The 14,950-nt window shown below is 44.3% G+C and overlaps 1 protein-coding gene across 1 annotated transcript; it reads right to left on the reverse strand.

Annotated features, from left to right (window-relative positions):
• Positions 1-237: 237 nt before the first annotated feature.
• Positions 238-13,965, reverse strand: TMEM269 (transmembrane protein 269). The gene is made up of 5 exons (XM_055586998.1): positions 13,874-13,965; positions 8,977-9,074; positions 8,145-8,288; positions 7,302-7,502; positions 238-1,075 (listed from the first exon to the last, which is right to left on the reverse strand). The coding sequence occupies exons 1-5, from the start codon at positions 13,963-13,965 to the stop codon at positions 948-950; spliced, it is 663 nt and encodes a 220-aa protein (XP_055442973.1). The 3' UTR covers positions 238-947.
• Positions 13,966-14,950: the final 985 nt, after the last annotated feature.

Here is a 14,950-nt window from a genome sequence, read left to right on the forward strand (position 1 = left end):
TGGACTTTTTTCATATAACTTTAGAGTTAGTGCATACTTGGAATATATATTGTTCTGCAAACTTCAAGAAGTTAGACCTGAGGTAAAGGTGGTCTGGTGCGCTGGCCGAGGAAGGGGCAGAATGAGCCAATAATCCTCTAGTACACCACCTGGAGGTGGGAAGTCCAGAGGCAGTGCTGCGAGCGTGACTTTTAGTGGGCCTGAGTTCTCTATGACATGCCACTTTAGGGTTCCGTACAGTTCTCTTTATTTCTATTCAATTTGGATTTTAGAATATGAAATGTCCTTTGAATATCTTGAGTTTAGTATTTTTTAGAGCTTAGGGGAAAAAAACATACATAATAAGATCCTGGAGGCCAGATGATGCCCTCAAGATGCCAATGTGTCTAATCTAAACAAAGCAAAGGGCATAAGTTTTAATTGTGAAAATAGAGAATATTAAGTTACAAAATCCTACACATAAATGGGGCAACAGGATTGCCCTGCTATCAGCTGTGCTCTACAGAGCCAGAGTCTATAAATGTAAGAAACCCGTTAGTAAGCCCCACCTTAGCACTGGAGGCATTACATTCAGGCAGGACAAGGTGGAGGCTACACCAATTCTGAAGGGTTTCATTCATTTCCAGGGGACAAACCTTAGTGCACCAGGTCACACAGCTGGTAACAGAACTAGAACTCAAACCCAGCCCAAGTTTAGCTTGGAGAAAAATCTGTTCTGTATGACACAAACAACTATTGTCACCAAGGGATTCAGAATCCTGAATAAAGAGGAAGAAGTACAGGCCACTGGCCCTACTGTGGGTTGCTCTGGTTCAAGGCCACATGTATCTAGCAGTGCACAACACAGACACAAGGACAGATTTATGAGGGTAAGGCAAGCTCTGGCCCACCATGCTGGCAGAAACCCCACAGAGGCCAGTGGGAGTGGGTAGGGCTGTTTAATATCTTCAGTACCATGGCCTAAGACATGCTGCCTTGCCCCACAGAGCATCTGGAAAGAAGATGTAGGAGAGTGACCACGTCAGGCAGTAAAAAGCAGCTATCGAGAATGGACACAAAAATAGCATGATGACACCTGGAAGAAGGAAAAAGGCAAACACTCAATTTTTATGAAGCTGTCTTATGTGTATTTTCCACCCTCTAAGTCCAATCCCCATCTTTCCAGCCTTCAATTTTTACTCACACTAAAACCATTGGCACATGAGCCTTACCTTTATGAAGTTTGTGTAACTAGATAATTACAATCTAATGCAATCTCTATTTCTTTGCATTGGTCACTTAAGGCTTTCTTATCTCTCCTTGCCATTCTCTGGAATTCTGAAAGTGAAAGTGTTAATTGCTCAAAAATTCTGAAAGTGTTAATTGCTCAATTGTGTCTGACTTGTTACAACCCCATGGACTGTAGCCTGCCAGGCTCCTCTGTCCATGGAATTCTCCAGGCAAGAATAGTGGAGTGGGTAGCTATTCCCTTCTCCAGGGGATCTTCCCAACCCAGGGATCAAACCCAGGTCCCCTGCATTGCAGGCAGATTCTTTACTATCTGAGCCACCGAGGAAGCTCTGACTATTGAATATTCATTGGAAGGACTGATGCTGAAGCTGAAGTTCCCATACTTTGGCCACCTAATGTGAAGAGCAACTCATTGGAATAGACTGTGATGCTGGGAAAGATTGAGGGCAGGAGGAGAAGGGGGAGACAGTGGATAAGATGGTTGGATAGAATCACCAACTCAATGGGCGAGTTTGAGCAAACTCCAGGAGATAGCGAAGGACAGGGAAACCTAGGACAGGGAAACCTGGCATGCTGCAGTCCATGGGGTCACAGAGTCAGACATGACTGAGCAACTGAACAACAACAATGCCATCTCAGATTCTGTGTTGTCAAACTCAGGTCAGAAATCAGTCTTAGCCAAGAATACATTTGAGTTGCCTGGATCTCTTGTTAGAAAAAGAAAAGGAAAAAAAAGTATATTCATATTGTTTCAAGTTTAACATGTGATAGGGGTCAATACAGTATTATACACATGTGGAAAAGAGTTAACATAGCAGGCCTAAGACTGCTATCCTTAGAAAATCCTGCTTGCAAGGTGGGCCAAGAGCCTAGAATCTTGAATAATAAAGTTTCCTACACTGATAAAAACCGATGAGAGCAACTGGTTATACAAGCGAGGTAGTTAATGCAGAACATTGATTTCCTTCTGTGGAAGTCTGGAATCTGGGTACATGCCAGGCAGAGGGGAGGGGCTTCCCTAGTGGCTCAGTGGTAAAGAATCTGCCTGCCAATGCAGGAGACTCAAGTTCAATCCCTGGGTTGGCAAGATCCCCTGGAGAAGGAATGGCAACCCACTCCAGTATTCTTACCTAGGAAATCCCATGGACAGAGGAGCCTGGAGAGCTACAGTCTATGGGGTCACAAGAGATGCATACAACTGAGGAACTAAACCACTGCCAGGCAGAGGGGACCTATGTGTCCAGCCCCTGTAAATGCCTTCAGCACTGAGTCTCTACAGAGCCTCCTAGAAGACAGACCTTCACAAGCACTGTCAGAGTTCAGTGCTGGAGAACCGTGTCCTGCGTGACTCCACAGGCAGAGGATGCCTGCAAGCCTGCACCTGGTTCCCTCCAGACTTGGTTCCTTTCAAGTTTCCCTTGACTGATTTTGCTTTCTCCTTTTGCTATAACAAATCTGAGCTATATGTGTGGCTCTCTGCAGAACCCTGTGAGTCCTCCTGGAGAAGCACTGACCCAGGGGTGGTCTTGAGGGAGCTCCCCCACTCCACTCCCGCAACACAATTTCAATCTCAGATTTACCACCAAAGGGCACCAACATTTGTGGAGATCTGCTTTGCACTAGAGGCTTCCCCAGGTGGCTCAGTGATAAAGAATCTGTCTGCCAAAGCAGGAAACACATGTTCGATCCCTGGGTCAGGAAGATCTCCTGAAGGAGGAAAAGGCAACCCACTCCAGTATTCTTGCCTTGGAAATCCCATGGACAGAGGAGCCCAGTGGGCTACAGTCCATAGTGTCACAAAGAATTGTACATAATAGAGCACAAGCACACACACTTTGCACTAGACAGTCTGCTAGGTAGGTTACAAAAAGAACTTTATGCGCATTTCAGAATTACCCTGTGATTTAGGATTAAGTCTGTTTTTCAGATAAGGAAACAAAGGGGATATAATTCGGACAAGGTCCTGATTCAATCCCTCGTCTGCCTGGATGTTAAAAACTAGACACAGACTGCTTCAGAAAGCTCAGATGGAGGGAAGGAGTGTATAGTCTATGGCATTTCCACAGGAGGAACCAGCATATATTCCTCAAGAGAAATCAGAACATGGGACCTGAAAAAGACCACGTCTAAGGATAAGAAGCAGTTACAGAAAGGTATTAGAACATTGGAATACTACATCCAGAGAACAGTCATTGATTGTTGAGTTAATGAGATAACATTTTAAACCAAAGTTGTCCTGGAAAAAGGTCTCAGTAGCCATAGAGCAGCTCCTCAGATGTACAGAGCTCTTGGGGGGAGAAGGGAACTTGGTCTAAAAAGATGACTGGCTGTGTTCCAATATCCACAGCAGGCATTTTGAAATCTATCCAGCAGGGCTTCAGTATCAACCGGTGTCAGGTTTTGAGGTGCAGTCTCCGCCTTTACCCACACAGCACAGACAATCCATGGAAGGCTGTCAATGTGCCATCAATTTTGAGGAGGGGATCAATGGTGTCTACAAAGAACACTGTGGGAAACACTGCTGCAATGAGATAAGAGAAGGGTGAGGGGAGGGAAGAAGGGGGCTAAGAAATTTCCATTACAGGACACATCTGTGCCGGAGGATTTATATGCATTACCTCATTTAATCTCAAGAATCTTGCAAGTTAGGGATTATCAGCTCCATCTTATAGATGAAAGCAGGCTCAAATTCAGGCAACTAATATGTGCTGAAGTTAGAACTTGAACTCAGGTCTGTTTAGCTCCAAACCAGGTATCTTCTCCCCTCATTGTGCCTCTGCCAACTGGGACACAGGAGGAGCCAGCACTTAGAACTTGGACAGGGCTGTGGGTGCTAATGCTACAGAAGAAAGGGTGTGAACTTAAAGGGGAGAGTCAGGATGGAACCCAGGACCCTTCAAATCAAGTGAAAGTGAAAGTGTTAGTCACCCAGTCATGTCTGACTCTTTGCGTCCCCATGGACTGCAGCCTGCCAGGTTCTTCTATCCATGGGATTCTCCAGGCAAGAATACTGGAATGATTGCCATGCCCTCCTCCAGACTCAAGGATTGAACCTGGGTCTCCTGTATTGCAGGCAAATTCTTTATCATCTGAGCCACCGCTTCAAACCAAGTGGACCCACATAGAAACTAAGCATAGATGTCATCCTGTTCACATGAGTGCATTTTAAAAGAAGAAAAATCGATGTTTCTTGAAGACCATAAATCAGGGAAATCTTAGGGAGACATATTCCAGGGCCCCAGTGTGACCAGGGCCTCAGGGCCTGGCACCCTTTACTCAATTGCTATAGCCCAGAACCTGCTTCCTCGATATCAGCTGTACAATATTTCCAACACTCATGTCACATCTCTTCATCTTTATCCCCACCATCACCTTTCATGTGACAAAAAGCTGGTTTTCCTACTTCCATTCTGAGTCTCCTACAATCTATTCTCCACATTACAGTCAAAGTAAACGTGTAAAACTGCTGCTCAGAAATCCCTTCAGAGACTTCTCATTTGCCTCCAGAATCCAATCCCCAATCCCACTAGCCTGCTCGCTTCACTGGCCTTCGTCTGTTGCCAGCCCTCTCTCAGCAAGTCCAGCCACACTGCTGCTCAAAGGCATCTGGCTGCTCTAATGCATCTGGCTGCTCCTTGCCTCAGAGCACTCACAAAGCTCTGTTTCATTTTCTGAACCACCCCTCCCACTGCTTGGCAAATCATCTTGTAGTTTTCATGTGTTTTTAATTTTTTCCAGTTTTATGGAGATATCACTAACATATAACTTGGTATTAGTCCAAGGTATATCAACAACTTTGATAGTTGTGTACATTGCAACATGATAACCATAATAAATTTAGTTAGTATCCAACACCTCACAAAGTTACAAATTTTTTTTCTTGTGATGAGAACTTTTAAGATCTACTAATGTAGTACTTGGATGCAATCTCAAAAATGACAGAATGATCTCTGTTCGTTTCCAAGATCCACTAGTGGAGGTGATGGAATTCCAGTTGAGCTATTCCAAATCCTGAAAGATGATGCTGTGAAAGTGCTGCACTCAATAATGCCAGCAAATTTGGAAAACTCAGCAGTGGCCACAGGACTGGAAAAGGTCAGTTTTCATTCCAATCCCAAAGAAAGGCAATGCCAAAGAACACTCAAACTACCACACAATCGCACTCATCTCACACGCTAGTAAAGTAATGCTCAAAATTCTCCAAGCCAGGCTTCAGCAATATGTGAACCTTGAACTTCCTGATGTTCAAGCTGGTTTTAGAAAAGGCAGAGGAACCAGAGATCAAATTGCCAACATCCGCTGGATCATGGAAAAAGCAAGAGAGTTCCAGAAAAACATCTATTTCTGCTTTATTGACTATGCCAAAGCCTTTGACTGTGTGGATCACAAGAAACTGTGGAAAATTCTGAGAGAGATGGGAATCCCAGACCACCTGACCTGCCTCTTGAGAAATCTGTATACAGGTCAGGAAGCAACAGTTAGAAGTGGACATGGAACAACAGACTGGTTCCAAATAGGAAAAGGAGTACATCAAGGCTGTATATTGTCACCCTGCTTATTTAACTTATATGCAGAGTACATCATGAGAAACAGTGGACTGGAAGAAACACAAGTTGGAATCAAGATTGCCGGGAGAAATAGTAATAACCTCAGATATGCAGATGACACCACCCTTATGGCAGAAAGTGAAGAGGAACTAAAAAGCCTCTTGATGAAAGTGAAAGTGGAGAGTGAAAAAGTTGGCTTAAAGCTCAACATTCAGAAAACGAAGATCATGGCATCCGGTCCCACCACTTCATGGGAAATAGATGGGGAAACAGTGGAAACAGTGTCAGACTTTATTTTTCTGGGCTCCAAAATCACTGCAGATGGTGACTGCAGCCATGAAATTAAAAGACGCTTACTCCTTGGAAGGAAAGTTATGACCAACCTAGATAGCATATTCAAAAGCAGAGACATTACTTTGCCAACAAAGGATCGTCTAGTCAAGGCTATGGTTTTTCCTGTGGTCGTGTATGGATGTGAGAGTTGGACTGTGAAGAAGGCTGAGCGCCGAAGAATTGATGCTTTTGAACTGTGGTGTTGGAGAAGACTCTTGAGAGTCCCTTGGACTGCAAGGAGATCCAACCAGTCCATTGTGAAGGAGATCAGCCCTGGGATTTCTTTGGAAGGAATGATGCTAAAGCTGAAACTCCAGTACTTTGGCCACCTCATGCGAAGAGTTGACTCATTGGAAAAGACTCTGATGCTGGGAGGGGTTGGGGGCAGGAGGAGAAGGGGACGACAGAGGATGAGATGGCTGGATGGCATCACTGACTCGATGGACGTGAGTCTGAATGAACTCCGGGAGTTGGTGATGGACAGAGAGGCCTGGCGTGCTGCGATTCATGGGGTCGCAAAGAGTCGGACACGACTGAGCGACTGATCTGATCTGATCTTAGCAACTTTCAAATAGACAGTACAGTATTGTAGTACCACGATGTACATTACATGCATGGAACTTATTTATCCTGTAACTGGAGTTTTTACCTTTTGACCAATTTTACCCAGGTTTCGTTCCCTCTAGGCATTCCCATCTAAATTAGGTCATCCTCTGATGCCCTCTGAGAACATGGTATAGTGTCACAACACATCAAAACTATATACTTTTAGTTATTTCTGCCATGATTCATTTGGTGTCTGACTCCCCCATCGGAAGGAAGTATCTGTATGGTTTACCAATTTGATTCTTAGTATCTGGTTTATGGTAGGTGTTCCTAAATTCCTATTGAACTTAAGAACATCCAACAAATATTTACTTGAGTATCTACTATGTGACTGGCACAATCCTAAGTACTAGGGATTACGGCACAAATAAAAAAAGGCCTCTATGGGTGGAGGGGGGCAGGTTTGGTGTATATAGACAACAAACACGTAAATACACTTCAGGGGATGGTATTACAAGTTCTATGGAGAAAAATAGAGCAGGGTGAGAGAGAGAGAGGGAATGTGGGGTGAGAAACAGGGTGGCAATGAGCAGCAATGATAATAAATGATCACTAGTGACATTAAGAGCAATATATTTCACTTACCTCCCAGATAGACCATTTTTTTCCAGCTCTCAGACTCCAGGATTTCGTCATGTGGGTAGTAGCTCTGGTCCATCATGAACAGAATCATGAGTGAGGCCATGCAAGAGAGAATGAACGTGTTGCCTTTGGTCAGGAGGGAGGTGGAAGCCAAAATACAGGAAGCATAGGGGCAGGGTAGACCCTTGTATGTGAAAGGAATGCCTGCAGGGAAAGAAAGGATGGGGTTAGCTGCTTCCCACTGCTCCAAAGCGTCCACAGGAGGAAGCCCTTCTCTCTTTGGGTCTTCCCTACCCCGTATTCCAAATTCCTTCACTCTCAGGGCAGCGGCCAGCTGTAAAGAACTTAGTTATTCAGAGATGACGTGTGGGTTTTGCACTGGATCCCCAAGGTAAAGCAGGCAGCTAGGACCAGGCCTGTGCCCTGGCCCCTAGGAGGCCTCTGTAGAAGAGGCCTTTGAGATCTTTCTGTCTGCCTCTGCAATCCCTTGCATTGTTACCTTAGGCAAGACAATTACCCTCCCTGGAGTTCAGTTTACCCATCTGTTTTGGGAAACTGGAGTATGACCTCTAGTTTTAGGGTCTGTGAAGCCATGTGCTCCATCCAAAGGTCACACAACAAGAAAAAAGCACAGCTGGTTCAAGAACCAAGGGTCCCCGCCCCCTAGACCAGGGCTCAGGCAAGGCAACCTGAAACCTCCAGTGGGCCTGCAGCAGGAGAGAAGGAAGGAAGAGGGTCTCCATAGAGGGAAGGAGAGGAGTCAATTACTGCTCCTGGGTTTCTGACATCCAACAGCTTCTCCCCTCCAGTTTCCTACCCTCAGCCATAAGTCTGGTTTCCACTCACCTGTCGAATAAAAACAGAGGCGGAATGAAACAGCTAACACATACATGATGGCCAGTAACCCATTCAGAGGTCCATCCACGCCTAGAAGCAGGGCTGAGGCCAGGCCAAAGGTGGTGAAGACCGCGAAGTCATTCAGTTCAGTTCCTGCTCCAGAAGGCCAAAGTTAGAAGAACTTCCGCTCACATGTCTGTATCTTAGTCCCCTCTGCTGGGGGAGCTGGAGTGGTGACAAGCAGGATCCTGCTGTCAGGTCCCTGAGGGGCCGGAAGGCAATGCTGCTTCCTGCGGTGGTCTGCTGATCAAAGAATGGGGTCTCCTTCTGGCTCTGCCCCAAACTGACCATGTGGCCTTAGGCAAGTCTTTCTCTGTCTAGGTCTTAGTTTTCCTGTCCTTCAACATGCAAGGGTTGGACCACAATTGGAAACAAATTAATGATATGGAACCCTTTTTTTTTTCAAGCAAAATCTTACTTGGGAATATTTTATTATATTTTAAGTGAGTTTCTCTGCTTGGGGTATTTTTCATTTCTCCACACCTCCATTACCACAACCACAGCTCCCACTCCCAGATCTGCCCTGAGAGGGAAACAGGGCAGATAAGCCAAGTGAAGGCCAGGAGAAGGACAGCCAGAGACCCACAAGTGAACCAGCAGAGTAGCTAGATCTAGGCTGCAGGGCTCACAGACTCCTGTTCTAGGGCTGCTTCTGTTACACTCAGAGGGACTGAACAGGGGTGGTGACTGCTGGAAGCCTGCTGGATATTACAGGACAGGGGAGCTGACTGGAATGGGTGCTCCTGGGGTCAGGAATGTTGAATCTGAGGCCTGGACTCACCGGATCTGGAGCAGATGTTCAGATGTCTGGTCACTGACCCGATAGCCATGTCTAATAAAAAGCTGACCAAAACCATCCAGGAGGCACAGGAGCATTTCCTAAAGTGCAGGCCCGCAGGCCAAACAGGTCAGCTCTCCCGCAGTATCAAAGAGACTCCACCCCTACCCACCCCCAGCTAAACCAATATGCTTCCTATGCTAGCCAGCACACATATACACACTCCTACATGCTCCCTAACTCACATCCTTTCTGATCTGTGCTGTCTTACACACCACACACACACAGACTTACATCCCTTTCATACTCGTATTCTCAACCCACGTTCTTAAAGGGCTGCCCTCTATAGGTAATCATTAAGAAATAAGGTCCCTTCCAATTCTAAATTCCAGGCATATTCTATGGCAAGGGAGATCCTAGGTCCTAGCCCAGCCTACACAACCATCTCACTGTGGCCTCTGTTCCTCCATCTGTAAAATGAAAGGTTTGTATCAAATGATTTCTTTAACAGATACAAGCCTATTTAGATTATCTATTTCTCCAATGTGAGTTTTGTATCTTTGAAGGAGTTGATCTGTTTCATCTTAGGCTATCAAGTCTGTGGACATAGAGTTGTTCACAATATTCCTTTATTATACTTTTAATGTCCATGTAATGATTCCTCATTTTTCATTTCTGATATTCATAATTTGTGTCTTCTCTTTTTCTTGGATAGCCTGGCTAGAGGTTTATCAATTATATTGATCTTTTCAAAGAACTAGATTTTAAGGTTTCATTGATTTTCTTTATTGACTTCTTGTTTTCAATTTCATTGATTTCTATTCTAATTTTTATTATTTCTTTCCCTCTGCTTACTATGGATTTAATTTGCTCTTTTTTTCCCCTAGTTTCCTAAGATGGAAGCCTACGTAATTGATTTTAGATCCTCCTTCTTTTCAGTTTTTTCAAAGACTTTTTTAGGGAAATTTTAGGTTTACAACAAAATTGAGAGTAATGCAGAGATCCATTACCCTTGTTCTCACATATGCATAGCCTCTCCTATTATCAGTATCATTCAACATAATGATACATTCTGGCCTTGGTATATACCAAAAGTGACCCTACACTGACACATTGCAATTACTCAAAGTCCATAATTTACCTTAGGGTTCTTTCTTGGTGTTACATTCTACAGTTTTGGGCAAAAGTATAATGGCATATATCCATCATTATAACATCATGCAGAATATTTTCACTGTCCTAAAAGTCCTTTGTGCTCTACCTATTTATGTCCTCCCCAACCCTCCTGACAACTATGATCTTTTTATTGTCTCCATATTTTTGGAGACATATTTCCTCCATATTTCCTTTTCCAGAATGTCATGTAGTAGAGGTCATATAATATGTAGCCTTTTTAGATTGGCCTCTTTCAGTTGATTATATGCATTTAATGTTCCTCCATGTCTTCTTAGGGCTTAATAGCTCATTTGTTTTTAACACGGAGAGTGATATTCCACTGTCTGGATGTACCACAATTTATTTCTTCATTCATCTACTAAAGGATATCTTTGTTACTTTCAAGTTTTGGCAATTATGAATAAAATATCATAATCATCTACGTACAGGTTTTGAACATAGTTGTCAATTCATTTGCTTGATTGTACGGTAGGAGTTGGGCTTCCCTGGTGGCTCAGAGGGTAAAGAATCTGCCTGGAATGCAGGAGACCTGGATTCAATCCCTGGGTCAGGAAATCTCCTGAAAAAGGGAACGGCTACCCACTCCAGTATTCTTGCCTGGAGAATTCCGTGGACAGAGGAGCCTGGCGGGCTACAGTCCATGGGGTTGCAACAAGTTGGACATGACTGAGCAGCTAACACTGACACACTGACTCATGCTAGGAGTATGCTTAGTTTTGTAAGAAGCCACCAAACTGTCTTCCAGAGGGGCTGTACCATTTTGCGTTCCCATCAGCAATGAGTAAGTGCTCCTGTTGCTCCACATCTTCAGAAGCATTTGTTATTGTCAGTGTTCTGGATTCTAGTCATTTTAATATGTGTGTAGTGATATCTCATTATTATTTAATTTGCATTTCCATGATGACATTTGATGAGTATCTTTTCATGTGCTTAAATGCCATCCGTATATCTTCTTTGGTGAGGTGTCTGTTAAATTCTTGGGCCCTTTTCAAATTGAATTATTTTCTTATTGATGAATTTTAAGCTTTGTATATTTTGGACTATAATTCTTTATCAGATGTATCCTCTGTAAATATTTTCTCCCAGTTTGTGGCTTGTTTTCTAGTTCTCTTGACATAGACTTTGGCAGAGCAGATTTCTTTTCTAATATATGCATACAATGTATAAATTTCCCTCTAAGTACTGCATTCACTGCATCTCACACATTTTGATACGTTGTATTTTCACTTTCACTTAGTTCAAAATATTTTTTAATTTCTCTTGAGACTTTTTTCGTCTATGTATCATTTAGAAATGAGTTGTTTAACCTCCATGTATTTTGGAATTTTCTAGTTATCTTTCTCTTATTTATAGTTTAACTCCATATGGTCTAAGAGCATACTTCGTATGATTTATATTCTTTCAAATTTGTTAAAGTATGTCTTACAGACCAGAATGTGGTCTATCTGGGTGAGCTTGATAATAACATATGTTCTGCTATTGTTGGATCAAATATTATATAAAATATCAATTAGATCCAGTGGGTCAAGGGTACTAGTCAACTCTATCCTTCTGATTTTCTGCCTGCTAAATACCCAGTTATGGTAACAGATCCATAAAATTCTGCTGGTAGTTCTATCAGTTTTCATCTCATGTATTTTTGACACTCCAAATGATTTCCAAGATATCTTTCACACCCTACCTCCAGGGATTCCTTCTCTTTGGCTGTGCTGGATGTCCGCTGCAGTGCGGGCTTTCTCTAGTCGTGGCACACAGTGACACGCAGGCTCAGTAGCTGTGGGGAGCTGACTTCTCTAGTCGCAGCACATGAGCCTAGTTGCCCCACGGCATGGGGGATCTTAGTTCCCAGACCAGGGATCAAACCCACATCCCTTGCATTGGAAGGTGGATTCTTAACCACTGGACCACCAGGGAAATCCCACCTTCAGGGATTCTGAGTTTCTCTCCAGCACATGCTCCCAGACCCCCTATGAAAGCAGCTATAACAATCTCAGGCCAACTTGCCCTAGGAGGCCACACCCAAGTTGAAGCACTGACTGCAATGCTTGGGTGGCCCAGCAAAAGCAAACAGAGAGCCTGACCCTAGACCTCAGCTGTCCCTAAACAACCTTAGGATTTCCTTTCTTTAGACCCATATTTATGTGTCTAGAGGGGCTTCCCTGGTGGCTGAGCAGGTAAAGAATCCCCCTGTAATGTGGGAGACCTGGGTTCGATTCTGGGGTTGGGAAGATCCCCTAAAGAAGGAAAAGGCTACCCACTCCAGTATTCAGGCCTGGAGAATTCCATGGGGTAAACAGTCCATGGGGTTACAAAGAGTCAGATACGACTGAGCAACTTTCACTTCACTATGTGTCTAAAGGGAATTGGGCCCACCATCAGGGCCTTAAATACTACATTCCCAGAAGATTAGGTTCAACTAAGAAGACAGAGATTTTCTGCTGCAGGTATGTCCCAATCTATGAGACCCCCAAACCTAGATTTAGAGAATTTTCAAACTGGAAGGGAACTTAAACATCCTTAGATAAAACCATCTTATTTTATGGATGAGAAACAGATCCAGAGAAGTTACTTGCTAATGGTTATAAAGAATCAAACAGATTAAGAGGATGTTGCTTATATTATAAAGGACTTGTTTGTGTATGTGTGTGTGCACTCAGTTGTTCAGTTGTGTCTGACTCTCTGCAACCCCCATTGACTATAGCCCACCAGGATCCTCTGTCCATAGGATTTTCCAGGCAAGAATACTTGAGTGGGTTGCCATTTCCTTCTCCAGGAAGGAATTTTCCTGACTCAAGGATCGAACCCACATTTCCTGCATCTCCTGCATTGTTAGGTGGATTCTTTACCACTGAGCCACCTGGGAAGCCGATAAAGAACTTATCTTTTTTAAAATATTTATTTATTTGACTGTGCTGGGTCTTAGTTATGGCATGTGGGATATTTATGTGGGATCTTCAGTTGCAGCATGCAGGATCCAGTTCCCTGATCAGGGATCGAACCCAGACCCCCTGCATTGGGAACTCGGAGTCTTAGCCACTGGACCACCAGGGAAGTCTCCATGAAGAGATTATCTTTAAAGCACTGATTTCACAAAGGCATTGAAATACAATTCAATTCATAGAAATATAATTTGCTTACAATTTTTGAGGGGACCCATACTCATGTCTCAGACTTTCCAGAACAGGGTTAACTTTAACTATTCTGCCAGGTCATATGCTGTAATTTAAGAATCAAAAAAATATTAATGGTACCTGCCTACCCAAGGATTGTGCAAAGGCTACAGGAATGGAATCTCTTGATTTTCTTATAGAAACCATTCTAGATTGCCATATCTGGAAAGATCTATAGAGATCATAGTTCCTTGTTTTACAGATGGAGAGGGACTTCCATGGCAGTCCAGTGGTTAAGACTATGTGCTCCCAATGCAAGGGACGTGGGCTTCCTCCTTGGTTGGAGAACTAAGACCCTGCATACTGCAAAAAAAAAAAAAAAAAAAGATGGGAGAAACTGAGGTTCAAGATATGACCTAGCCAAGGTCACATATCAGGCTGGTGGTTAGAACTGAGGCTAGGATCTTTGCCCCTTGATTCCTAACCCACTGCACTTTCTCCTGCCCCGAGTCAATCTGTATGTCTCAGTGCTTTGTTCTCTAGATAAATCCCTCCCTCCCTCATGCCATTGACTCCAGCTTTTGTCAAAGAGCTTGCTGGGCTCCCAAACATACTTGCAGAAGCTGCAGAAGATGGAGAAGAGCCCCAGGGACATGTTGGCCAGGGACAAGGCATTGACAACATCCTTCCAGGTAAATTCATTCATCTGGGGATGGCTCTGCTCTTTGGTCAGGAAGAAACTGCTGCACTCACCTGGGGCCCAGGAGAGAGGGTCATGGGGTTGCCAAGGTCAAAGAGTCCCAAAAGAAGCTTCCCAGTGACCAGATACCTCCTGCTCCCCTAGACCTCACCCCAGAACTGCACCCTCCCAACATCATTTCACTGGCTGGAATGAAGGAGACTACAGGTTAATGGAGGAGACCCAGAAGGTGAGACAAAGGTGCTGAAGATGAATGCCTGTGAACGTTCAATAGCAAAATGAATGAACCATAGCTATGAATCATGACCACAGCCTCCACCCGTCTCTGACACCTCTTGCCCTACAGCACAGACCTCTCTCCAGCCCATACAGTAACCCTTCTGGCATCCCCATGGCCCAGGGTCCAAGGGGTATGGGCCATTCCCCAATCTGAGAGATGAGCCCCTTGTCATAAAGACCTTTATCATAAATGAGCCTCCTTTATTTTTACATTACAAAGTAAGTTAAGTGTTAAGTGTTAGTCGCTCAGTTGTGCCCGACTCTTTGCAACCCCATAGACCGCAGCCCATTTTCCAGGCAAGGATACTGGAGTGGGTTGCCATTTCCTTCTCCAGGGGATCTTCCCAACCCAGGGATCAAACCTGGGTCTCCTGCACTGCAGGCAGATTCTTTACCAACTGAGCTACAAGGGAAGACAAAGCTACTTTTAATACTCTAGAGTGAGCCCACAGGAATCAAAACACTGGCAAGAAGTAACCCCCTCACCTCCAGGAGTGGCACAGGAGGCAAGAGACTGCCTGATGGGAGGGAAGCACAAAGGGCCTGCTGCAGATCCAGGCTCCTTTGCCCCTCCAGCCACACTCCCTCCCTCAGAAGGAGAGGGTGTGGCTGAGGTGCCTCAGGGTCCTAGTTCAGACAGCCCCCAGCAGCAGGCCGGGTACCAACAGCGGAAGAGATGAGAAACACAAAATGAAGACAGACAGCGCTGGAT

The sequence above is a fragment of the Bubalus kerabau genome, chromosome 6, assembly GCF_029407905.1.
Source record: "Bubalus kerabau isolate K-KA32 ecotype Philippines breed swamp buffalo chromosome 6, PCC_UOA_SB_1v2, whole genome shotgun sequence".
Classification (NCBI taxonomy): Eukaryota; Metazoa; Chordata; class Mammalia; order Artiodactyla; family Bovidae; genus Bubalus; species Bubalus kerabau.